The sequence below is a fragment of the Diadema antillarum genome, unplaced genomic scaffold (genome assembly GCF_040938485.1).
Source record: "Diadema antillarum isolate AM-2024a unplaced genomic scaffold, OU_Dant_1.0 seq00001953_RagTag, whole genome shotgun sequence".
Lineage (NCBI taxonomy): Eukaryota > Metazoa > Echinodermata > Echinoidea > Diadematoida > Diadematidae > Diadema > Diadema antillarum.
Genome location: NW_027272613.1, coordinates 259,776 through 287,702, shown reverse-complemented (window position 1 = coordinate 287,702; position 27,927 = coordinate 259,776). Strand labels below are relative to the sequence as shown.

Sequence of the window (27,927 nt, the reverse complement as noted above, 5' to 3'; positions counted from 1 at the left end):
AGCGCCCTACGTAACCCCGCTGGAAATATAGTTTGCGGGCACAAACCCTTGTTGGTCGTAAAAGAGTCTGCGCCAAGACTACTATATGCACCACTTCGGCACTGTCCCATAGGCCCTGTGCTGTAGCTTCTCCCAACAAGGTCCTTGTTGGGAGAGTCTGCAGTGCAGTGGTGCGTGTATTAGTCTTGGCACATGCAGACTCCTAATACGACCAACAAGGGTTTGTGCCTGCAAACTACTGGAAATATGCGGGCACCTAGCTAGCCGAGAGCATCGTGATTGTCAGCCAGGGCAGCCCGCGTGGATAGGAGAGCAGGTACATGCGTAGTTCACGTGAATCCGGTGAATTGATATGCACCGTATGACGAACACACGGCTATGGCAAGCCGTTTGTGTAATAAGTCGATAAACACTGTTTTTCACTGATAAACTCTGTTTATCAGTGAAAAACAGTGTTTATCAACTGATAAACAGAGTTTTTCTTTGATAAACTGAGTTTATCAACTGATAAACACAGTTTTTCTGATAAACTGTGTTTATCAACTGATAAACTGTGTTTATCAACTGATAAACTCTGTTTATCAATTGATAAACAGATTTTATCAATCTGATAAACTGAGTTTATCACTTGATAAACTGAGTTTATCAGAAAAACAGTGTTTATCAGTTGATAAACTGTGTTTATCAGTTGATAAACACAGTTTATCAAAGAAAAACTCTGTTTATCAGTTGATAAACACTGTTTTTCATTGATAAACAGAGTTTATCAGTGAAAAACAGAGTTTATCAGTTGATAAACACAGTTTTTCTGATAAACTCAGTTTATCAGTTGATAAACACAGTTTTTCACTTTGATAAGCAGAGTTATTTATCTCTCCACAAGAGAGGGCGTTTTCACTGTTTGATATCTCGTTAATCGCAGCGCTATGGCGCTATGCTACTAGCGCTTGCAATGTACGTATTGCTGCGCTAGTAACTAAACATTACTTTGTAATTCCAGTATGTGTGCATATCTTTGTTAGTTTGTTGATTACCATTGAATGTCATACTTTCTAATGTATATTTACTTATGATTGCATTTTTGATTTACTTTGTGTTGTTTTGTTGAAAGAAAAATGAGAATAAAATAAATGAAATGAAATCCACATGCATAGCTCCATTTTAGTCCCCTGCATACACATTAACAATTTGTTTGCAGACTATTAGACCAACATTCTTTTTTGTTTTGAAGTACAGCTGAACAATAATTTTCTTATCAGAACAAAGCTCACCGAAAAAAAGAAACATGTTTATCCTTGCTGCACCCTACCAGCAAAACCTCCCCTCTCTTCCTTCCCACTTCAAGCAGTCTCTTCTATTACTATAGTACAGCTGTATTATCATGCTCTTTCGTTGAACTGTTCTTTGAAGTTTTGTCTATAAATAAAGGCTAATCGCACACTGTCTCTGCAACGGCTCCAGATGATCGACTCACACGTATTTGCGCATGCTATTTAGCTAATACATTGTAGGCCCTACAGTAATTCATTTCTTCGCGCCACTTGTACGAGGCTATAATATGATTCATTTAAAGGGAAATTATCAGAACGTAAAAATAGGTTTGTCCTTGATATCATTTAAAAAATGAAGAAATAGCTTTCTTAGATTTTTGGAATTGGTATAGACATCTACAATAAACAGATATTATTTTGTTTTTAATGAGGCCTACTCGCACAACCCGGATAGGATCGGCGGTGGCGGAACGTTTCTGCGTACTGCCTATTGTGCGGTATATTCGTTCCGCGGAACTAATCGACTGGATTCGGCCAGTATATCGGTTCCCCCGGAACCTGGAACGGATCAACTGTGACACCGGCCGTTCCGTCGCAGTACAGCTAGCTTCATAGCGGTCTAGTCCGGTCAGGCTAGGAGTGCGCGAGAATGTACACTTGCACATGTACATGTACATGTACATGTACGTATTAACAGAGCAGACGTATTAAATGCTGCTAGCGCCCACTACCGAGAAGGTTTGAATAACTCTGCTTTTCTCTGATAAACTGAGTTTATCAAGTGATAAACAGAGTTTATCAGAAAAACTGTGTTTATCAGTTGATAAACTGAGTTTATCAAGTGATAAACAGAGTTTATCAGAAAAACTGTGTTTATCAGTTGATATAAACAGAGTTTTTCTGATAAACTCTGTTTTTCTCTGATAAACACAGTTTTTCTTGAAAAACAATGTTGATCAGTTGATAAACACAGTTTTTCTGATAAACTGTGTTTATCAGTTGATAAACTCAGTTTATCAAGTGATAAACAGAGTTTATCAGTGAAAAACAGAGTTTATCGACTTTTTACACAAACGGCTTGCCATACACGGCGCTCGCGAAACGTCGACAAGGAGACGAGTTGGGGAAAGGCAATTCTCCAACGAGTCGCCAATGCGTGAACTTATTTTTAGGCGAATTCCCTATGTAGCCTCATTTGAAAAACGGAGACGTGTATTCCGCTTCCACAGCCCCTTCTGCCACCACGTCAGAAACTTGCTCAAACTGCGCTCTGCGAATGGTTAGATCTGAAGGAACGTCTCACAAGATCTCTTTCTTCGAGTCAATCACTGGCTGATTAATCAATTAGCTCATCACAGCCAGAGGCAGCCCTCGTTTGCGTATTTAATCACATTTATCTTCGCGTAAAAATACACCGGGAAAGGGTAAGTAGATATCGTGTAGTGTGTTTTCGATATATTTGTTGCGTGTTTCCAGTCGCTATTTTGCACAAGGCGTCCGATTGAATGGAGGCTACATTAGACTAATGATGATTTATTCCTGCCAGAAAGGAGTCCTCTTCAATTGCTCAGGAAATCTCTCCTGTATTCAGAAAAAAAGTCAAGAAGTGTTTGAGTCAATTGCTATTCTCTTAGCTGACTTTGAGTTTTTCCATAGTCTCAGATTGCTATTGAATATCCATTCTGTTTAAAAGGAAATTTCAGAGAACTTTCAAATGAAAGAAAGAAAAAAGGGGGGTTTAAAAGACTGCTAGAATACTCTGACAGTGTTCGACTCCGTGGAAGAGTGATTTTAGGGACAAGAATCTTGGAGAAACTCATCTCCTTCAATTAGCCGGTCTGTCAAAGTTTGTAGTTCGGTCTACAGTGGGCTGCGAGGTGCTCGAGTTATATGGAACTGCATATTTCAACAGTGATGATTTCGCTGTTTCACATTATTTAAGGTACTGATAATTGATCTGTGAAAAAAAAATAGATGTAAATTTCATGGTACTTTTCTTGTTGCGAACGTCATTTTTGTACACGATTTTTTTTTCTTCGAAAATCAACCTTGCAGTATAAATTTGCTTTTAGAAGGAATTGTAGCGATCGAGGTACAGTATATAGAAAGATTAGATTGTGTAAAGTCAATCAAAGGGATTACTTATTTAAAAATAAAAAAGTAATCCGATCAAATTAATTTGGCTATGGGTACTTCCGAAACGGTGGTGTTGATTGCAACGTTTTCGTTTTGACTATTATTATTGAATGAGGTGATAAATGTATGCACAAATCATCACTAAATTCCTTTTTTCCTCTGTATATGAAAACTGATTATATCTCACAAATCAATTCTTCTACTTTGCAACAATATATACGCCTCTGAATATTTACATCTTTGGTTCTGTCTTCATCATGAAATTTATTTTTGACAAGGAACACGATTTCATACGTTATTATCTCAGCTTATATTTGCACAGTTAGGATTGTTTGATAGGTCTACCAGTATGCGAAGACGAAAAAAAAAAAAATCTGTTTTACTCTTTTCTTATCTGTTCTATCTCTCTTTATACCTTGTATATACTTTATACCTGTTTGGTACTGCTCCCACCCTCTAAAAGACAAAAGCTGCAATACATTACCTGTTTCCTCTGGGATAATCATTTCCTAAATTCAAAATTGAAGCATATCTGAAGCGCGTGCTATACAGTATGTCCCAAAAAGAAATTACGATCAGATTTTCGCATTGATAACACACAATATGACTAAATTGTCTAAATGCTACTTCAGTGTCTTGAAATATAACATTTTAGCTGTATTTTGCAGAAAACCCTATTCGATTTGGTTAAGCGGTCACAGAGAAACGTGGATTGTTGTAAAGCATGTCATGGGTCTGATTCCTCCAAGTTCGGCACTTTCATGCTTTTGTGTGTGAATACAATAGACAGAACTTGGAGGGAAGAGATTCGCGACATCTTCTACAAAATTCCTCATTTCTCTTTGACCATTGAAGCAAATCGAGTGAGGTTTTCTGTAAGATGTGGGCAATGAGTTATAGTTTCATACCCTGAGTCTATATTCAGATTGATTCAATATTTTTTTAAAGATATCATTGCGGAGGGTCCTGTTGTAATTTTTTTTTTTTGGGGGGGGGGATGCAGTACAGTTTATTGGACATAAGTTAAATAAGTTTACAAGGAGTACAAAGGTAGCATTAGAAAATGTTCATGTTGCAAACATATTTGTACCGGGCTTCTTTCTATTAAGTGTTTTTTTTTTTGGGGGGGGGGGCATGGGGATATAGCATGTAGACAGGTTATATCATACGTATGTTGTGCATCTGATTGCCCCTTTAGAACCTCCATACTGCAATATGTCGATACGCGCGGCAACGCTCCGCAGGTGGTCTCTGACGTCACCACTGTCAAAGTTTGTCTGCACTCGCCTCACGTCGCCATTGGCAACGACTCAGGTCGTGGTCTGCGCACCCTCTACAGCGACTGCGTCGTATTTTCTTCAGAACAGGTGATTATTACCTGACCTCAATTTGATCCCTCTACTACAAGTATTTTTAAGCTCTGGATATGAGGGTGGTGAAGTAGGGCTAACATAACCTTCGCGGGCCGTAGGTTTCACCTCATGAAATCAAGACGACATCATTGTTATGAAACAATCAACGTAAAATGATCTTTATGGGTGCGCGTCACGAACTAATTAACAGCCCCGAGTATACAGTCCACGAATCATACAACCCGGCCATGAGCTCGACTCTATTGTAGACAATCCCCCCCCCCAAAAAAAAAAAAACAACAACAACAACAACAACAACAAACCCAAAACAAAACAAAAACAAAACAAAAACAAAAGAAAAATCCCAAACCCCCTCCAAAAAAAAAAAAAACCCAACAACAATGAATAAGTCGACACTAGGCATACAAGACCCACGAGTCCGACACTCGTCATATACAAGGCCGACACCGTGATGTCTCTTGTCGGACTCGCGTGGGCCTATCTTACCTATAGTTGCGAGCTTATGGTCTGTATAACTTGTGGGTTTATGACTCACTGGGCATGTTTTCAATGTCGAATGGTCTCGGTCTAATGGGTGCACGTCGATCATGACATCGATAACAGCCTAAAAGCTTTGTAAGACAACTCGCATTGTACTGGTTCTGTGGTAAAATGATGGAATTTGTTTGTTTAGAAAGCGTTAGTTTCTTCTTGAAAAAGCGATGATACAAAAGAACCGATGGAATGGTTTATATTCGGTAAGTACTGTAGTACCAGTAGGCCCTTAGTAGGCCTATATCGACCTCCGCCTATAACGAAGTAAGACCTAGAATCACTTTAACCATTAATCATTAACGATAACCTCCACCTTAAGGAACTTCACATCTGTGAGGGCGGCAAATTCGTCATGGTCTAGCAGAACTACCGGCTTCTTTACACAGCAGCGTCGAGGGCGTGCGACGACGCCGGAGGCAAAGACAAATGAAGTCGATAAGAGGCAGATCGTGTCTACCACCACCAACGACAAGTGCAAATGGTTGGAAGTGACGTGGTCAGATTACCTGGGAAGATACCCGTACGTGTGGATGAGAGACAACTGCCGCTGTGACGAGTGCTACTATCCGAGCTGCCACTCGAGATCGATGCTGATGGCGAACCTCGACCTCGACGTCCATCCAAAGACGGTGGAGATCAAAGACGACGGACATCTAGTGGAGGTGTGTCCGTGCATCACCTGTTACCCCTGACTTTAGCGTGGTCTATACCTCAATTCCCGGGCATCCCACCCCCCCCCCCTCCCGCCAGTTAACCTTATACCTTTAACCTCCAACAAAGGTTAGACTAAGAACATACCTTAATTAGGTGATCCGAGACGATAATTAGGTGATCCGAGTATCCTCTCGGATCACCTTCTGTATCTGTGCGGATTCTTTATTAGGTGATCCGAGTATCCTCTCGGATCACCTTTTGTATCTGTACTGATTCTTTACTCTTTATTAGGTGATCCGAGTATTCTCTCGAATCACCTTCTGTATCTGTACGGATTCTTTATTCTTCTTCTTTATTTCTCCCCAAATTTTGTGCAGAGGTTAACTCAGAAAGTCCTCTGACTATCAATTTCAAAATTATACCATATATGGATCTTATCCAAAAAGACGACAGATCTAATAAAATCATAGTGATCAGTCGACCGAGACGTCACTATGACGTCATTTTATGAAAACACGTTCTCATTCATATCTCATTAATAGAATGGAATTTTTCAATGAAATTTACGTCTCATACAGTTCAAGTCAAATTCTTTCTACTCATATTTTTGCACACGTTTCAGACCGTTTGGAGCATTTTTCAAAAAATTGAAAAAAAAAATGGACGGACGCGTACGCGCGCGCGCATATATGCACGCACAGCTTATATTCAACAGAAATTTCCCGATTTTTCACACAGATCTAATGTGAAATGTCTGAAATGTCAAGGAATAATTTTACCAAGTTTCAAGTCAATTCGACTCAATATGACGTCATACAGGCCCGTCAAAGTTGAAATTCCGCGCGCGCGTCAATGGCGATATATGTGATCCATATTCTTAGTAGAATCGGGATGACGTCCAAAGACCTGGTTGAAATTGAGGCTAAGCGTCAATTTCAACCAGGTCTTTGGACGTAATTCCGACTTCCAATAAGAATATGGATCACGTGAACGATAGGCCAAAGTTTCATCTACAACATATTAAAATCTGCGAGAAATTCGCTGAAGGATGAATTAGCTAATGCTCGATAAAGACAGTCATGTCATTTTACATTTCCAGAGAAAATGTACTCCCATATCGAGATAATACCTCATTTGCACAGCCAAAATGGCGTCCGACAAAAGCATCGTTATTTTACAAAATGATCCATCTATCGACGTCCGTTTGTGTTCAAATTATGACGGTGATACCATATCATACACTAATGAGATTACAGAATGAAGTATATTTGACTTTTGACCCCACTTTACACATCCAAGATGGCATCTGAGCAAAAAGTTGTTATTTTGTGAAATTATTCTTGCAACATGTTCCTTAGGTGTGCAAAATGTGGGAAAGATAAGACGTGTATCTACCAAGATACAGGATTAAACACTTTTGACCTTTGACCCTAATTTACGTACCCAAGATGGTGTCAGAAGAGGTAGTTGTTATTTTATGAAATGATGTTCGTGACATGAACTAAACATGTGCAAAATTTGGGGTTGATAGCCATTGTTGTTGTTGATCTGTTGAACAGAAAGTGGAAGAAAGAAAGAAAAATAAAGAAAAAGTTATGGTATTGTATAGAAATTTGAAGGAGAAGCATAAAGAAAAAATCAGAAAAAGATAAAGTTAGGAAGGGAGAATAAGACTAAAAAAAAAGAAAAAGAAGAAAAAATTGTTTTTACAAAAAAGCATAAAGTAGGGATGAGCCTCGAACCTGGGACCTTTAGATTACAAGTCGGATGCGCTATCCACTGAGCTATTTCATCCCCCATAGGCTCTGTGTGTTATAAGCAAAATGACGCTACATCGAATCCAAGTGCCAATTTTAACCAAGTTTTTCGACGTGATCCCGACGTCGTGTGAAAAAAACCAGAGGGGTATAATTACGATAGCTCAAAGTCTCAGCTACAACATATTGAAATTTGGGAGAAATTCACCGAAGGATAAGTGAGCTAGTGCTCGAAAAAGATATAGTCATGTCAATTTTCATTTCCAGAAAAACTGCACTCCCATAGAGATAACACGTAAACTGGTCAAATTTGACAAGGTTACTTTCAAGCCATTTTTTAAGAGGTGATGCCGTCATCCAATCAAAATTTTGATATTCAATTATGAAAGAGCATTTAATAAGCTACAACATCCTGAAATCTGGGTGAAAATCGGCAAAGGATAAGTGAGATACGCTCGACTGAACTTGAAATTTGATTACGTCATTTTGAAAATTTACCTTTTTTATTTTAAGAAATTTGATATCTTTAAATAATTTTTCCAGCATCACCAACACATTAAATGACATGTACAACTCATCAGCTTTCAGAAAATATAAAGAAAATGGGGGGGTCACCGTCCATCCTGACGAGTAATGCACTGTATATCGCCATTGACGCGCGCGCGGAATTTAAACTTTGACGGGCCCGTATGACGTCATATTGAGTCGGATTGACTTGAAACTTGGTAGGATTATTTCTTGACATTTCAAACATCCGATCCGTGTGAGAAAATGGGAAATTTCTATTGCATATGAGCTGTGCCTGCGTATATGCGCGCGCACGTACGCGTCCTTACATTTTTTTCAATTTTTTGAAAAATGCTCCAAATGATCTGAAACGTGTGCAAAAACTTTTTGAGCTCGATTGGTCAGGAGCATGTCAATATTTCAACATGCGCGTACGCGTACGTTTTAAGTGTAGAGATGAATTTTGAGAATATGAGTAGCAAGAACTTGACTTGAACTATATGAGACGTAAATTTCATTGAGAAATTCTATTCCATTAATGAGATATCAATGAAAATGTGATTTCATGTAATGACGTCATAGTGACGTCACGGTCAACTGATCACAATGATTTTATTAGATCTGTCGTCTTTGGGACACGATACATACATGGTATAATTTTGAAATTGATAGGCAGAGGACTTTCTGAGTTAACGTCTGCACAACTTTTGGGGAGAAATAAAGAAATAAAGAAGAAGAATTAACCTCTGCACAACCTTTGGGGAGAAACTAGACTTGGAATTTGTCAACACTGACAAATTAGGTGATCCGATATATTCGGAAATAAATGTTATGACCTTTGACCCTTATTTACCTAGAAAAGACAGTGTCTGATGAAGTAGTTGTTATTTTATGAAAAGATGGACTTGCCATGGACTAAACTAAACGCTTAGCCTCAATGTCGGGAGATATGTCTTTCTTTCGGTGACTTTCTTTGCAATAGCTCAAGAAAAACACGCCCTTTCACCCCCACATTTTGCACATGTCAAAACAGGTCATAACATTTATTTCCGAATGTATCGGATCACCTAATTTGTCAGTGTTTACAAATTCCAAGTCTAGTTGAACGTGGCGGTTGGTCTTTTTTAAGTCCGAGTATCACAAGATGATTACATTTCTTAGATTGGAAGAAAAAAATCATTCTGCAAAGACAGTGTGCAAGTAATATGGACAATTTATGGAAGACACAACGTATACCTGCCATTTTCTCTCTACTTCAGCAAAATCCATCATTGATTCAAGAAAGAAATCTTTCCTAAAAAATTAAAATATTTGCGATGAAGTATAATAATGTCTTTAAAAATATTTCTTTTAATGTAATGAGTGCATTATCCTCGAAAACATTTCATTTTTTTTTTCTCTTTGATGATGATGACCTTACTTTGAAAAATGCTTTCACCATTTTGTACAAGGTTTGTTATGACCAAGGTTCGATAAAATAAAAAAAGGGTTCGACATTTCGAACATTCGTTATTCAGGAAACGAAATATATTGTTTGTGTAATTCTGAAGCTTCGCTAGTAGGCCTACACACCTTGTTTTTAGCTCCGCTTTACTAGATTAAGTAACCTCATGTAATTTTTGGATTGATGAATCTTCGAAATAACGAACCTTACTTTATTTCATTTAAACGAACCTCAGGAGTAACGAAACTCCGTATCATCGCCACGAATGTTCGGATCAACGAAGCATATTCAATTTTCGAATTCATGAACGGCTAATAGGTACAGGGAATTTATGTCTTTCGGAAAAGCAAACATCTCAAGGAACGAAACTTAAATATTTCATTTCCGGATTAACGATAATTCGGAATAAACACCCTTTGGAAGAACGTCAGAAATGTCTAGAGCGAATCCCATTTCATTTTCGGAATAATGAACATAATATTAGAGGTAGAGGGAATTTTTTGTGCTTGAAATGATGAATCTTCGAAATAACGGACATCGCCCTCAATTAGAGGAAGATTGGTATGATACAACCAGTCGCATAAGTTTGATATTCATAAGATCTGGATCTTGTATCAATGTTTTACAATATTTTCCCTCGATCGCCAGATTCTTTGGTCGGACGGTCACATCAGTCCGTACCGGTCGGACTGGTTGAAGCTACAGCGATTCGACAAGACCGATTACGATCCGATTAAGAAGCTGTCTAAATTCTCGTGGGGGTCGGAGTTCGTCAACAAGATCCCAACATTTCCTTTTGATGACGTTATGACCAAGAACGATGCCCTGCAAGGATGGATGGAGGGCTTGGTGGTCTACGGTCTCGTAAAGATCACTGGAGCCCCTTGCGAGCTTGGTGCGTTGAACAAACTATGCCAGAAAGTTGCCTTCGAGAGAAAAACATTCTACGGGTGAGTCAAAGAATAATAAATCATTTACATTCTAATTTTGATTCATATATATATCGTAATTCATCTATGATTATTTCAGTAGTGTTTCGACCAGAGATAAATTCTGGAATCAAAACGTGGCAGCGATTAGTGAAGCAAAACCGAATAATTCGTAATTAAAAAAAAGATCCACGCGGGTGTAAGAACCTTCACCTGGGCTGGACACAATTAACTTGAATATTTCCATATTACATTTTATTTTGTAAATCACAACAGTACTTTGACAGTGTTCGATTAAACATGTCATTGACAGAACCTGGGTTGAGATTTTCTTTTACCTATCAAAGTTATCCTAAGAAGAAGTAGCTGAAAAAATCTGATAAAGTATATCGCACATTAGGGCCTATATAAAATCTCCTTTTGGCTGATAAAAGTGATGATCAGTGTATTATGTGAATATGTCAATGTTTGTTTGCATTGCATAGTCCCGCTAAGGAAACTTCTACCATTCTGTTTGTTTGATTCTACTTCATTTTGGCCAATTCCACAATGAACACTGGTGTGTATGATTCTCCATATCTTATAAAACTGTATATATACACAATCAATAAATACAGTGCTCCTCCGTTATAACCCACCTCATGGGACACGCATTTTTCTTTAGTTACATCAAGATTAACTGAGCAAAATTTATACCACAAAAGCACGCACAGCATGTGTATAGGGCCTAATTATTGCATGTTGTTTATTGAATACTCATCTTTTTATTCTGAAAAGCAATGTTAAATGGAATGTTATCTCAGTAATTTATTCAAATTTTACATATAGCACATAAAAGAGAGCATAAAGTTGTTTGTACTTTCATGTTTGCTTTGAAAAACACGTCATATCTGATTATAGTGATGGTTTAAGGACTCTGGTTACAGTTTGTTATTCCAAAAGTTCGTTGTTGCGAAGATTCGTTATTTTTATCAAAGGTTTGCTATTCCAAGAATTCGTTGTTCCATAGGTTCGCTAAATCGATGATGTTGGTTTCATTAATTCCAAAGATTAGTTCTTCCGAAGGTTTGTTATTCTGATGGTTCGTAATTCCGAAAGTGAAATAAGGTTCGATGTTCTAAAAGTTTTTTCAATCCAAACAAATTAAAGGAGGTTGAAAATTCATTATTCCGAAGGTTTGTTATTTCGAAAATGAAATCGTCTGAAGACGGTACAAATGTATGTTTAAAATTCGGTTGTTTTGTTAGTGCACTCACCTTTTTTTGCTCCCCTTTGGATCAACGAACCTATTTTATGTAATTCCAATGATAACGAACTTCTGGACAAACGATCAAGATTTGTATCATCGGATTAACGAACCTTCTTAATAATGAGCATTATTTCCGGATCGACTAACTTTAGGAATAACAAACCTTCGGAATAACGCCACAAATGTTCATAATTACGAACTCTAATTTTCAGACTATCGAACATCTAGGTACATGTATACATTTGAAATTTGCGTGTCTCGTAATAATGAACCTTTGGAATAAAGTAGCCTTCACGTGGGATTAACACAATTGATAGGCCATAACGCAAGTTCTCTTGCACAGTGCGTGATCGTTAGGGAGTGAACGCAGAACGATATGTCTATTTGAACAAATTGACATTTGAAGAGGTTACCCATAGTATGCAGAAACACTTTTAAATAGATACATGTGCTCATATTAAAGAGCTCAACATTTCACGGTGACAGAGCACATTTCTTTCTATTTTCTTTGTCAATGACGTTCGGAAATGACTTTTCCCCCCACGAAATATTAACGTTCGTTGTAACGGGAGCGCACTGTATACGATGCGGTCAGACCGTAGAGATATGGGTCAACCGCACTTTAATAATCAATTAAGGGAGTCACTGTGCCGGTACAAGAAATAATGTGGGTCAACATAAATCCTTGATTAGGCCTACACCACTGCATTCGAAACTCTCAGAGTCACACACACACACACACACACACACACACACAAGCACACCCAGACACATAGGCCTATATAGCTTCATGGCGCAAAGGGCTTCACAGTGATACCAAGTGGAGAAACTTTCGCTACCAATGTGTTTGTTCTCGTTTCACTTCCTTTTTGTTCTTTTTTTCCCCCATTCCAGCCCTGTTTACCAAGTGCAGAGTATTTTCGAGCCTGGTAGTAGCCTGGCCTATACGGCGAAATCACTGGGCCTTCACACGGACCTGCCCTACTACGACTATCGCCCGGGGGTTAGTCCGAATTCTGTCAGTGATCCTGTTTTGTTAAATTGTCAAAATAATTAGGTCTGAATTGAAAAGCTACAGAATATAAAATCACTTAATGGTAACTATGAGGCCTGCATTGATCCCTTCCCTTTGATAGACACATTGGTCCGAATTCGCGAAGGTGGTTTAAACCCAATTTAAAGCCTTGTACAATCGTGGCGAGTGGTTTGTGCGGCACGGAGACGAACGCAACACGCTGCCTCCCCCATTCTGTATCAAATGTAGTGACACCGAATGAGAATAGCGCTGGCTCAATGGGTCAGCGAAAAACACTTAGACTAGAAATCTCCTGACCCAAAATGGCTGTCCGAGCCACGAGAGCTTCCGAATGGACGCACACTCTCAGTGCGCATGCGCATGAAGAGAGGCCAAAAGAGCCACGCGTCTTCTGCCACGCGTCTCTCCTCCAATCACCGCAGCTCGCGGTCACAATGTTTTTGTATGATTCGTACACACACACGCACACAGACGCGTGCCTCATCAATGGCAGCATTGTCCCACACGTTTATGGATATAGCACCGAGTCTGGCATTGCACAACTGCATGCACAAACTTCGGTCGTTCGGGAGTTTACGAAAGAACGTACCATTAGGGGTGACGACCTTAAACGTAGACCATGGAACAAATTATGTGGGGGAGCTGTGGCATAATGGATAAGACTCCCGACTTCCGATCGGAGGACCCGAGTTCGAATCCCGCCCAGCGCTTACGTCCTTAAGGACGTGGACAAGATGTTTTTACCCATATATGTCCCTCTCGACCAATGTGTATAAATGGGTACCTGGCAACGCTAGGGTAATAATAATGGCAGGGCCCTCTGCAGTGGTGGATCCAGAGGGGGGCACACCGGGCATCCTCTTTATTTTTGGTTAAAACAGAAGAAATTAAAAGAAAAAAATGGGGAGGGGAGTGTGCATGCAACCCCCTTTAATTTTGCAAAGGCGCCTCCCCTTCACGGAATTCCTGGATCCGCCCCTGCTCTGGTAGAGTAGTGACAACACTGAAGAGGCTACCCTGGGAATTTTTTTTTTTTTTTTTTTTTTTTTTTTTTTTTTTTTTTTTTTTAAAGGCCATGGTCTAAAATAAGCGTGAAATTGGCGTACCTTTGACATGCACGTATCAATGTGCCTATTTGTTACTGGACGTCGAACTGTTCGTATTTAGGCCTACTCAGAAGGAATATTGCACAAACCATGGTTTCGGCCTAAATTTCTACCATTTTCGTGAATTCAGGCCATTGCGCTTTGAGTGTGAAGCAGTAAAAAAAAACACACTGTCCCCTTTCTCTTCATCTTCTTGCTTGTGGTCTTTCCGATCTGACATCACATGTCCACAATGCGGTGAAAAACTGGGTGAAAAGTACAGCGTCTTTCAGCCAGGACCTGGCAGCAGGTGTGAGGTAACGGAAGGCAGTCCATCCTCCCGCCAGGCGATTGTGCAGTCTTCCACCACGTAATCTGCCGTCTGTGCTGCACCGCGGTCGTATATATCTGCCTAAAGCTTCCACTGCAGAAGGCACGCTTGGAAGTATATGCCGACTTCGGTGTGGAGTCGTTTCAGGCGACACCGGTCCTTTCGTGGGAGGTCGCAGCGATGCAGGTGGTGGGATGTTATTAATGTTGGTATAACCAGGGAGGCACCACCCTGGTATAACTCTGCCTGCAGGCTGTTGTTCCTTCCACTTGTGTGCTGGTGGATGAGCCAGCCCTAACAAAAAAGTCCTGTGGTACTCCCTGTGGTACTTGTCGGTACCACACAATGTACCACACACTTGTAATGTTACCACAGGAACTGTGTGGTACTGTACCACAGGCTTGTAGGGTACTCCCTGTAGTACTTGTCAGTACCACACAATGTACCACATAAATAAATGTTACCACAGAAACTGTGTGGTACTGTTTTACAGCCTCATGTGGTACTCCCTGTGGTAATGGTTGGTACCACACAATGTACCACACAAATATATATTAACACAGGAACTGTGTGGTACTGTGTCACAGGATCGTGTGGTACTCTGGGATGTACCATAGGGCAGTACCACAGGACATTACCACAGGAAAGTTCCACAGGACAGTACCACAAGACAGTATACACACAAATTGTCCTATGGTATTTTGGGATGTATACCACACAACAGTACCACAGGACAGTACTACATGAATTGTCCTGTGGTATTTTGGGATGTACCACAGGAGAGTACAACAGGAAAGTACCACAGGATAGTACCACAGGACAGTACCACACGACTTGTTCTGTGGTATTTTAGGACGTACCACAGGACAGTACCACAGGGCAGTTCCACAGGACAGTACCACAGGAAAGTACCACAGGATAGTACCACAGGACAGTACCACAGGAATTGTCCTGTGGTATTTTGGGACGTACCACAGGACAGTACCACAGGATAGTACCACAGGACAGTACCTCACGACTTGTCCTGTGGTATTTTGGGACGTACCACAGGAGAGTACCACAGGGCAGTACCACAGGACAGTACCACAGGACAGTACCACAGGACAGTACCACACGACTTGTCCTGTGGTATTTTGGGACGTACCACAGGGCAGTACCACAGGACAGTACCACAGGAAAGTACCACAGGATAGTACCACAGGACAGTACCACACGACTCGTCCTGTGGTATTTTGGGACGTACCACAGGACAGTACCACAGGGCAGTACCACAGGAAAGTACCACAGGGCAGTATACCACAGGAAAGTACCACAGGACAGTACCACACGACTTGTCCTGTGGTATTTTGGGACATACCACAGGACAGTACCACAGGAATTGTCCTGTGGTATTTTGGGACATACCACAGGACAGTACCACAGGACAGTACCACAGGATATTACCACAGGACAGTACCTCACGACTTGTCCTGTGGTATTTTGGGACGTACCACAGGACAGTACCACAGGGCAGTACCACAGGACAATACCACAGGGCAGTACCACAGGACAATACCACAGGAAAGTACCACAGGATAGTACCACAGGACAGTACCACACGACTTGTCCTGTGATATTTTGGGACGTACCACAGGGCAGTACCACAGGACAGTACCACAGGATAGTACCACAGTACAGTACCGCACGACTTGTCCTGTGGTATTTTGGGACGTACCACAGGACAGGACCACACGACTTGTCCTGTGGTATTTTGGGACGTACCACAGGACAGTACCACAGGGCAGTACCACAGGGCAGTACCACAGGACAATACCACAGGAAAGTACCACAGGATAGTACCACAGGACAGTACCACATGACTTGTCCTGTGGTATTTTGGGACGTACCACAGGACAGTACCACGCGAATTGTCCTGTGGAATTTTGGGACGTACCACAGGACAGTACGACAGGAATTCCTGTGGTAATTTTCGATGTATACCACAGGAGAGTACCACAGGAACTGTCCAAAATCCCACAGGAAAATCATAATATGGTGCTATTCCACACAGAAGTACCACACAGCAAATTAAATTCGTAAGTACCACAGAAAAATGCTACAGGATATTCTTTTTTTTTCTTAACATTTTATACCAGAGGACTATCACATCAGGAGAATATCAAACAGCAGTACTACACAGGAGTACCACACAGGAAAATTGTAAGGCAGAATCAACTGAAATTTATAACAAAAATACAAACAAGAAAGCATATATTAATATTCCTCAATTAATTGATAGATGAGTTATGCTGTGAATTATAACAATTGATTTGCCATTACTTATCCTGTCCTTTACTCCTACAGTATTACCTATTTAGTGAAAGTACTGATGTAAAGCATGAGAAATTTCATAAGGACTTCTGTGGTACTCCTGTGGTACTCCTGTGGTACTCCTGTGGTACAAATTTTTACATAGCTCATGAATATTCATAAAAAGCACTCTAGATTTTAGAAAATACTTATATGACTTTAAAAGTCAAAGTATTAATGATGGAACTTACTTTGAACTTTATGAAAGATTGTCTAATTATGTTATGTTATTCACAATATCATAGATATTGTTATGAAAGTGTAATTTCATATCTTGATAATAAAGTATAATCGAGTAACCATGCCTTAATGCTTTACGGATAGACGGCCATATATATATGTACTGAGAGGGTCGATGGCTACCTAGGAATAGAATATGATTATATAGATCTATTATAGGACTAGATTGGCACTTGGCCATTAGACTCTCGTTTGAGGTTATATGTTAGGAGTAGGACAGGTTATTAAGTAGGGCCATGTTTGTCCTAAAATCCATCACTCACCTATCAGAAATATTCCTTCAAATGTGGCTAAAAGTCTCCCAGATTTTTTTTTTCGATCTATCCTGTGTGGTACTCTCCTGTGGTACCATGGAAATGCTGTGTGGTACTGCCCTGTGGTAATACTGTGTGGTAATGATAGACCTGTGGTACTGTCCTGTGGTACTGTCCCAAAATACCACAGGACAGTTCCTGTGGTACTGTTCTGTGGTACTAGTCCTGTGGTACTGCCCTGTGGTACGTCCCAAAATACCACAGGAATTCCTGTGGTACTGTCCTGTGGTACTGTTCTGTGGTACCGGTCCTGTGGTGCTTTCCTGTGGTATTGCCCTGTGGTACGTCCCAAAATACCACAGGATTTCCTGTGGTACTGTCCTGTGGTATGTCCCAAAATACCACAGGACAATTCCTGTGGTACTGTCCTGTGGTACTTTCCTGTGGTACTGTCCTGTGGTACCGTCCTGTGGTAATTACCACAGGAGTACCACAGGACTTTTTCGTAAGGGAGGCCATTCCGGCCGAGATTCCCATTCTCGCTAGCTGAGGAGAGAGTTTACGCAGTCCTCGTGCCGTCACAGGCTGCCTGAAACCCAGTCCTTATACAGCTCCATGTGATAGCAGGTATTCCATCCCAACACTTCAGAGAGATGCCGCTACTAGTACAAAAGAGAGGCAGCTCTGATGCCACACAAGAATACCACCCCTTCAATACAAAGGTGCACCCAGATAGCAGAGACACGTCAGAATGACGTCAATTTCAGGTCAGGGCTGTCTTCAGAAAGACGTCATAAACTGTATTTTTGCTTAAATGGAAGACGTAAATAAGGACGTCATATTTAGACGTCAGAAAGGCGTCGTCATGACGGTGTGAATACGTCGCAAAACAAAGTAAATTTTACGTCATTAATACGTTGTTAATGTGACGTGAAAAATACGTCTCAAAATTGATTTAAATTTTACGTCATTGATACGTCACTAATATTAATAGGTAATGAATATGTTGGAAAACTGGCGTAAAGTTTACGTCATTATGGAGGTCCGTATGATATGACGTGATAAATACGTTTCAAAAAGACGTTAAAATCACGTCATTTTATGGTCATTATTATGACGTGCGACCAAATCAATTTGACCGGTTGCGACCAAATTGAGACGTCTTTTTGACGTCAGTCTGTAGAGGTGGGACGCCACCTTCCCTAGATACTGTCCCCTGTGTCTGATTTGAGTGCCGATTGGCACCAAAAAAAAAAAAAAAAAAAGCCCAAACCAACAAAAGGTCCAACAGTACCTGGTACAAAGAGGATCATATGCAATATTGAATATTTTAGAATATATTAATCTTTATAGATGACTTGAAGGCTTGGAACATAGATTGATAGAATGTTGCGAGGGAAGGTTTTTAATATTCTTATGAGGGTAATCGTGAGTCCCGAGGCTATTAAAGTTCCGGGACGTGTAATCTATACTTTGTATAGAACTATTCATAGTCTGTCAATCTCATCCAAAATTTCAAACAAGAATTATAACTTCGTTTCATTAATATCAGCGTGAGTGCTTTACGTACATGGTTTGGAAAAGAAAGTGGGTATAATTATGTAACAGCATTTCCAAGATGACAGTTTAAAGATGGTTTACTCCTTTAGTTGTGTTGTGATTTAGTTCTTCCATCATCGTTTTGATCCTTTTTGAACAATGTTGAAGAAAAAGATGGGATCAAAACTGACTTAGGCCTATACCTGTCCTTTATCTCTCGATCGTCACCGATAGAATGAAAAAAAAATGAGGTGACTGATGAGGACTTCTTATGTTTTTTAAAAGAAAATAGTAATACAAGACATTCACTTTGTTTGACTTGCTTACGTGTGTTTGCGTGCGACTCTCCTTGTGAGAGTTATATGAATGATTAATCCTTGCAGATTGCAGATATGACGTCACAATGGAAAGTTCGATTATTCATGGTATTTGGCAATGCTTATTTCACCCCCCTCCCCCCCCCCCCCCCGAAAAAAAAAATGGGGCCTATATGCGATAAAAAGACCCCGAAGCTGAAAAGTGCTGCCGGTCTAGCTACACAAGTTCACTTTCTGTTTGACCCATGGATGATGAATCCCATATTGTTACGTAGGACCCTATAAGGCAAGCTTTTCTCTCGAAAACGAGTGAAGTGCGTAACCAACTGAGACAAAAAAAAAGTTTATTTCCTTAAACAATGTGCACATTAGCTAAAGCTCCAAATTGGCTTATTCAGACCTACCTGACCCTGATTCCACATTTTCTTTAACGATTTCTTGACATCCCGTGTAGGTCCAGATGCTGCACTGCATCAGGCAGGTGGAATCGAGGGGAGGTGAGAACCAGTTCTGTGACGGAAAACGCGCAGCGGAACAACTCCAGCGCGAACATCCAGAACTCTTCGACATCCTGACGAAAGTCAAGATCGACTACCGGATCATAGCACAGGACTACATCGACGTCCACTTGCAGAAAGCACAAAACATGATTGAGTAAGCTAAACATTCGATGGTTTCATCGCATGCTTACTTATTGTCTTTGTTCTTGATACGCCGGTATAGGCTCCCAGTCTGCTGTTTAAGTCTTGCCTTTCTTCTGGGCATAAATGGGAACCATTGACGTCCATTTGTTTAAACATTCAGAGAGAGAAAAAAAGAAACTCCTGCAAAACACGTTCAATTGATGCCTATCTATTTGAGCTGTACTGGGTAGGACCCTACTTTGATTTATTTTATTCTTTTATTCATATCGATTTACGCAGACTTGATGAAAACGGAGAGTTCAAATACGTTGCCAAGAGTGACATAGTGAGGGCGCCCTACCTGAACGTACCAGTGGAAGACGTAGCCAAGGTGTACAAGGCGATGAAAGCTTTTGAAGACGCGATTTACGATGAGAATAACTTTTTAGACTTCAAGGTCCAGAAAGGTTTGTTGTCTTTGTGTTGCGATAAGTTTTCCCACTGTAAAGCCAAGTCTGACCACATAAGCCCCATCTTAACAGGCCTCAAAACGCAGGGCATCCTCGGGGTAGCGGGGTAGCCTTCGGCGAAATCTTACCCTGAGATAGGAATGTAAACACGGACGAATCTTCGCCGGCGCACAACCGGGCGCGCCCGCGGAAGGTCTGGCAAGACGGGCTATAGTGACAGGCCACAAAACGCAGGGTAGCCTCGGGGTAGCCTCCGGCGAAGATTGTTCCCCGGGGAAGATTGTGTCTGTTAATCTGTTAAGACGCGACAGTAGTGGACAGCCTTGGGTTAGCCTCGGGGCAGCATCCGGCGGTATTTTGTTTGTTTGTTTGTCTGTTTTTTTATTTGTTTGTTTGTTTTTTTTTGTAATATATCAAAATGATTGCTTGTTTTCATACGTGATTTCCAGATGGACCCGATCGAGTTGCGCGCGTCATATAGCATGTATACATGTAGGCCTATATTATTTGACGTTTTCAACATCGACTGGACCGTGCCTTATGTCGACTGATATTATTTTCGCGAGCGAGCACTTTAGATAATACCGGTAATATGCACATGTATACATAATCTATATCCTAAAAGATATATAGAGTATACTGTTAAGCTCTCTGAAGACGGGCGTAAAAACGTCATGCAATATGCCGAAATTAATTGATACAATCACGTTTTTGCTTCCATTTTTTTTCAAATTTCAGGGGGTATGATTGTACATCCCTCCCGCCTCCTCCATGGAGGGGGTGCATCCCCCATCCCCCAGGAATTATCCCCCATGGTATACAGTTGTCCCACTCATCGAGTTTTGTGGGTTGAATGGTATCGTAATAGGCGTGCTCTGATTGTAAAACATTGGCTGATTTCTGACTTATATATTCTTTATTTCTTTAAAAAAAAAAGAAATAAAAGGCGTTTGCACGGTAAAACAGTAGCGCTAAAACACAAGCTCTAATTCAAATGCCTTTTATAGATAATAGGTCCACATGCCTGTATTATAGAACACGCGTGCACATTAAAACAATGACGTGATAGTGCAATGACAAGACGTGAAAATTGATGCTTCCAGTATTGTTACAATACATCAGCGTATCTGTAATGTGACGCACCCTCCCCGAAGAAGGTTTACGAGCAATACCTGTCGCATGCGCGCGCTCGGCGTTCAACCCGTGTTTTATAGAATATGTGGAATCGGCGAATCTTCGCCGGCAAACACCCGGGCGCGCGCGGGGAAGGTCTGTTAAGGCGGGGCTTAAACGATTTTTTTTTTTAAATATTATTTTTAACTGTATTTCCTTCACTAATATAACATACAAATAATGCCACAGAGGACGTTGTTGTTCAGATGAGAGCAGAACTATCAAGAGGTCTCCAAGAAAGAGTTGTGAAGGCATAAATTAAAAAAGAAAAGGCCGGAATATTTAACAATAATTAACCCTATAAAGCCTAAGGGGGGCACATTGTGCCCCCCCCCCCCACCAACACCTTTTCATTTGCCACTCTTAAGCCCTTTACCCAATTTCAACAAAATTTTGTAAGTTTTCATAAAAATTTATATGCAAACATTTTGATATACTATAGGGGCCTAAGTTAACTATATATCCGATATTGCTGGGAACCATTAAGCTGACAACTATGTTCTCTTGATTTTGCATGCGTTTCTGTTCGAATTTCAGCTTACAATATAACAATTATGGATGGAATAGGGGTTTTCTTGGCTGTAATTTGCTGAAGGACCGAAATGTGCAGTAATTATGTTCGTTAATTACCCTGAAACGGTCTTCTTATCATTTCCTTTATTTCTTATATTAAAGGCATTTAAGAAAAGAAATAAAAATTATTGAAAATACCGCAATCTGCGAACTGAAATTTCCAATAATATGGAAAACAATTTGATTTTGATACCAATGATCGGTTAGTTTATTACATCACCAATAACTATCATTCCGTGAATGAAATGATTCAAATAACGCAAAATGATTCTGTTAGCCAACTTCTTTTTCTCTGCATTATGACATTTATAAGAAGACAAATTGATATCCCCTCTCCCACAGTAGGGAGATTTTTCATTTTTAGGGTTGCCAGCTTGCGATTTTAAGCATACTTACGTGCTCTATTTTTTTTTTCTTTTTTTGCCCAAATAATGGGGAGGGAAAGTTGCAGCCCCATCCCCCCACCCCCCCCCCCCCCGGCTCCGCGGTTCCTGGGTTTGACCCAACGACGATGCAGAGCATCGTCCACAAGGCGCGAAGCGGCGATGTCTGTGAGCCGCGTAGCGGCACGCCATTTTTTTTTTAATATTTAAACCCCCGTAAGTGATGTTTTCCTGGCATCTACTAACGCAAATGGAGACCATAAAAAGCAGTCCATGATAACATCTTTTTAGATCAGTATCCAGAGTTACCATGTGTTTGGTTGTTAACTTGATAAGTTAGTGAGTCTGGACATAATTATGATAGCGTTTTCCTATGCACATTATTTTTTTTTTCTTGGCAGCCCAAGGGGTGGGGGTAAACACACGAACCACTCCCCCCATAGATCCGCCACTGGTTAAAATATTGAAGGATTTATATAAAATGTGTGATAGTTTGGAAAGTATTTTTATTGAAATTGAAATGCCGAAACGTAAGAATATTGTGTTTGGTGAAATTTATAAGCCACCGTGTTCCATTTTCCAGGATTTTCAGATTTTTTTGAAACATTCTCCGATTTGTTGTTAGCACCTTCCCTTAATCAAAAGTCTATTTTCATTACGGGGGACTTCAACTTGAGTTTGCTTCACTAGAACGATAACGTTCATTGTCAAGAATTTTTAGATTTGATTTTATCAAAATATCTTTTACCATTAATCAGAAAACCTATGCCCGTGTGACTGATACATCATCCATGTTGATAGACAATATATTTTCTAACGATAGTTTTTCTGTATCATCCGGTGCAATAGTAGGCCTATGCGATATACCTGATCATTTCCCGATATATGCCAAGGTTCCTTTTGTGAAAAGCAGTTGTTTTAAGGCTCAAAGATTTACTTTCCGTGACTTTTCTGAACGTAACCTCGATAGACCCAGGGAGAGATTATTGACTGCTAACTGGGAAGAAGTTTTTGCTATTGAAGATGATGTAGAATCTACTTTTAATTTTTTTTTGAAATATTTTCTATGCATTATGCTGAAACTATTCATTTACGACAATCCACTCGTTCTACTTATAAAAGAGCACCAAGAATGCCTTGGGTCACCAAATCTCTCCTTAAATCTATCAATCATAAGAATAATCTATTTGCAAATACAATAGGAATCCAAATGAAAATACGAAGAGTAAATATGTTCGCTATCGCAATATTCTTACAACTTCTCTGAGACTTGTTAAAAAAAAATTACTGGGTATTTAACAGGGCATTTTGATCTTTACGAAAATGATGCCAGGAGTACGTAAAAGGTGATTAATGAAGTTCTCCGAGTTAAAGATAGATCGGAACAACTTTAGTGAAGAAAATATTGCAACATATTTTGATTCAAAATCCTGAACAAGTAGCTAATGCGTTTAATTTTTTTTTTTTTTGTTGATTTAGGCCCCAGTTTTGCTCGTAATACCCCAGAAACAGATAAAGAATTTCATTATTTCCTAACTAATCCAAATCCCCAAACTGTGTTCTTTACTCCCATCCAAGAATCTGAGGTGAAGGACATAGTTCACAAATTAAAAGCAAAACAGAATGCTGGACATGATGGCATTACGATTTTTTACTGAAAAATATCATATTCGAAATTTTGTCTCCTTTGTCTCACATTTGATATATTCTCGTGTAATTAAGTTTGAAAATGAGTGTAATATTCTTTGTGACTCTCAATTTGGATTTAGAAAAAAACAAACACTCTACTACTCATGCTCTGCTTGCTTTTATCGACAAAGTCGCCCACGCTATTGACGATTCCTTACATACATTTGGTATATTCCTGGACTTGTCCAAGGCCTTTGACACTATCGACCACGATATTTTGTTATATAAACTCTCGCACTACGGGATACGTGGAAAGGCCTGGGACTGGTTCAGGAGCTATCTAACCAACAGGAAACAGTTTGTAAGGATTTTATTTTTGGTTTGAAAACATTTTCTTGCGGGGTCCATCAAGGATCTCTTTTGGGTCTGCTTTTGTTTATTCTTTACATAAGTGATTTCAAAAACTCATCTGATGTTTAGTCCTTCCTTCTTTTTGCCGATGATTCCAGTATCATATCTTTTTTCACATCGAAACCCAACAACCCTTTTAGATGTAGTGAACAGAGAGTTAAAGTCAATTCAAACGTGGATTCACGCAAAGAAGCTATCTCTCATTGTAAACAAAACTAATTATATGTTATTCAGTAATTCTGTCACTCATTTGCCAGGTGATATGAAAATGAATAATGATTGTTTAATTCAAGTTGAATCGTTGATTTTTTTTTAGGTTTATATATTGACCATGATTTATCATGGAAATATCATATAGATTACTTATGTAAGATGCTTTCAAGAAATACTGGAATTCTAAATAAGATAAAATATATCTTTCCTAAATATATTTTGAAAAAATTATATTTCACTCTTATTATACCCTATCTGAATTACGGTATACTTGCCTGGGGGAATTGTACGAAATCACACATTGAGAAAATTTTCAAAATACAAAAACAGGCTATTCGTTCAGTCAATTTAGCTGGTTTTTGTCCTCACATTAATTATTTCTTCTTTGAAAACAGACTCCTTAAGGTTGCTGATCTGTTCACAACTTAGGCACATTTATGTATCAGTTATCAGCCAACGACTTGCCCGATATATTTATGCATCTATATGTTTCAGAAAAACTATGCGGTTCATGCATACCCCACTAGGCAAAGAGACTCGATCGTTTCACCTTCCACGTACTCGCACACTATTTTCTCAAAAAAACAATTGCTTTCACCGGAACAAAACTCTGGAACGATCTTCCCGCAGATATAGTCAAATGTTCTTCTCTGTTTACCTCTAAACAAAAACTCAAATTAATGTTACTTAATGAGTATAACATGCCTGATTAAGATTATGTAACCTGCTATTTTACATTATTCTCTCTCAATGCATGGCAGAGCAATTTTAAGTGTACGTTTGCTTTACCTCTGGTTTCAGCTTTTATCGTGTCTATGCTCCCAAATAGTTACTGCCCTATAGTGTATTCACACTTTGAACATTATGTACTTGTTATGAAACTGATCGTAGAAAGGTCATGCTCGAATACTAGTGTATTTTTGTGCTATCTTTAATCAGTACTTATTCTCTTCTTTTTCTTTTTTTATTTTCTTTCTCCTTTCTTTTACTTCTTCTGCTCTTTGTACCTTGCTGTTTTTTTGTTTTTTTTTTTTGCTTTCAAAATAGTTTCGACATTAGCACTTTGTGTCCTGTCTCCATTGTAAAACGAATTTACATTGATACTTTTTTTGTTTTGTTAAGTACATGTACAGATTTGATGTGATGTGAAATATGAAAATAAACTGCTGGAACTGTTCACTGTGTCTCATGTGTATGACCAGTACAGTTCCAGTAATTCAATTCAATTCAAACAGGAAACGTGTTAAAATATTTTACGTACCTATCCAATATATCAATGGGTATCATATTTCTTTACATTGTAATGAATAGCGCCCCATGTGTTGACCTTGAGAAATTGTAAACTTAACAAAAAGTGAAGGTTGAATCGATTTTCCTTTGTGCCAAATAAAACAAAAAAGATTGTCATAAGATAAAACATATGTACTGTGAATAAAAATAAAAACACAAAGAAAAGATTGTTCTACTATATTTCCTATGTATTTCTTTATACTTTGGTAAATAGCGCCATCAATTGTTGACCTTGAGAAATTTCAGTGTATTGCGTCATGTTATAGAGCATGAGTTTCTCCACCCATGTGCCAAATATGACTGTGATAAAGAAATCAAATATGGGGCACATTGTGCCCCCCAGGGCCTGGAAGGGTCAAATTTATAGCTGGGGCTTTATACGGTTAACAACCCGAGCAAAGAGAGAGAGAGAGAAAAAAAAAAAACTTGATAGGAGAAATACAACATTAAAGTATATTTCACAAAACTGTTAAGCCTGATGTGAAGCGATGGATGAAGGTTCTACAGCTTTCCAAAGATGATGCAGCTCGAAAAAGCATTACTTTTTATGCCAAAAACAACACTTACGTGCTCTTCAAAACAAGAAGTTTGCCACAGATACGAACAAAATACAACTGGCTGCAAAGAAGAAGAATGATACATCTTTGACAGCACCTCACGAGGTTGTTGAACGCTGAAGAAGAAGAAGAAGAAGAAGAAAAATAAAACACATTATTTAAGCAAGCACGGGGCGGGGGTGATTTCATGAAGCGATTTCACCAAGAAATTCATTGTCGGACAAATTTGCTCACAGCCAATCAGATGCAAGAATTTAGATAGCTCATAACAGTTTGTCAGAAAAACAAAATCTGACAAAAGGCGTCATGAAACTCCTCCCCGAACACGTTTTCCCTTGTGATGAGGCCTCCACAGACATAACGCAAGAAACACCAGCTATATGAAAAGGGATTCACTATAGGTGAGGTTCTGTCAGGCGTTAAGTCACTGAAAAAATAATAACAACAGTAAAGCATGTGAGTGGGAGGAAATATCGAGAATTGGGTATTAGAATGAACACACAACATAGATCCTGTGAAATAGTCATGCAGTTGCTGATGATGTTCAGAGACGCATCAAACCTTGCAGCGTGGGTTATTGGCAGTCTCGGAGGTAAAAATCTGGTCCGACAAAAACATCTCTCGATCGGAATATCAAGATGCGGACCTTTAAAAAAAGCCCTATAATCGTAACAATAGCTGACACATGGCTTTTTTTGTTCATTTAGGAATTGTTGTAGTATTAAAACTATCATATCAGTGCTTATGTTTTGGATGATATTTAAATGTTTTTCAATGTTTTGGTAGCAAAATGTAATTCTGCCGTTTTATATGACGTGTTTTAACGGCCCCCGATGAAAACCACCTAATGCTGAGTCGGTCTACCCTTTTTGAAGATGCGATATGAATCAATAAATAAGTATTTACTCAATACATCAATATATAAATGAATGAATGAATACATAAATGAATAAATGATATCAATAAATGATAAATAGATGAATGAATTAATCAACTAATAAGTCTTGGACATTAAAACAAATAGACAATTGAAACACAAACTAGAAGTACTAGTAGACTTATTTCAAAATGTGATGTCTTAAAACCATTGCTGGGTGACCCGATTCTATTCGTGAGCTCATCACCCTTCGGCTTTAAAGGCCTAAACCCCTGAGTTATCTTTGAGCCATGTCAATTATTGTAAGATCAGAATCACGTTTCTATGAGGTATTATCGCAAGTATTTTCATCGTATTTTTGCTAGTGCTGCAATTATCAAAGGCAAAAATTAAATGATGAAATAAATTAATGAAAACTACTAGTACCTTAGATATCGACATGTTGTGCATGCATGAAAATATATTCAGTTATGTTCTGTCCTTTAGCTCTCCCACTCTCACCCGATGACCATCTTTTTGACCTTCAACCCATTTGCTTATTCAGGAGAAATCATGGCCTTTGACAACAACCGCGTATTGCATGGACGCAGGGGTTATTCTGTGTCGATGGAAGGAGAAGGTTCGAAGTCACGCCTTCTAGAGGGCGCCTATCTAGACTGGGACGAGATCTATTCGCGCATGCGCCTCATCGACGAAGAGCTGCGCGGAACGGCAAGGCTTTGA

At 39.4% G+C, this 27,927-nt stretch overlaps 1 protein-coding gene across 1 annotated transcript; it reads left to right on the top strand.

Annotated features, from left to right (window-relative positions):
• The first annotated feature begins 4,622 nt into the window (after positions 1 to 4,622).
• LOC139713366 (gamma-butyrobetaine dioxygenase-like) lies at positions 4,623 to 27,927 on the top strand. Its single transcript, XM_071625103.1, has 7 exons — positions 4,623 to 4,774; positions 5,634 to 5,976; positions 10,325 to 10,626; positions 12,749 to 12,857; positions 19,460 to 19,659; positions 19,929 to 20,095; positions 27,749 to 27,927. The coding sequence occupies exons 1-7, from the start codon at positions 4,623 to 4,625 to the stop codon at positions 27,925 to 27,927; spliced, it is 1,452 nt and encodes a 483-aa protein (XP_071481204.1).

Bases quoted from the DNA above. Each gene is read 5' to 3' on its own strand.
- LOC139713366 (XM_071625103.1), top strand. From the start codon at position 4,623: ATGTCGATACGCGCGGCAACGCTCCGCAGGTGGTCTCTGACGTCACCA. The intron at 5,977-10,324 runs GTGTGTCCGTGC...CTCGATCGCCAG, and splicing joins ACGACGGACATCTAGTGGAG to ATTCTTTGGTCGGACGGTCA. The intron at 20,096-27,748 runs GTTTGTTGTCTT...TTGCTTATTCAG, and splicing joins AGACTTCAAGGTCCAGAAAG to GAGAAATCATGGCCTTTGAC.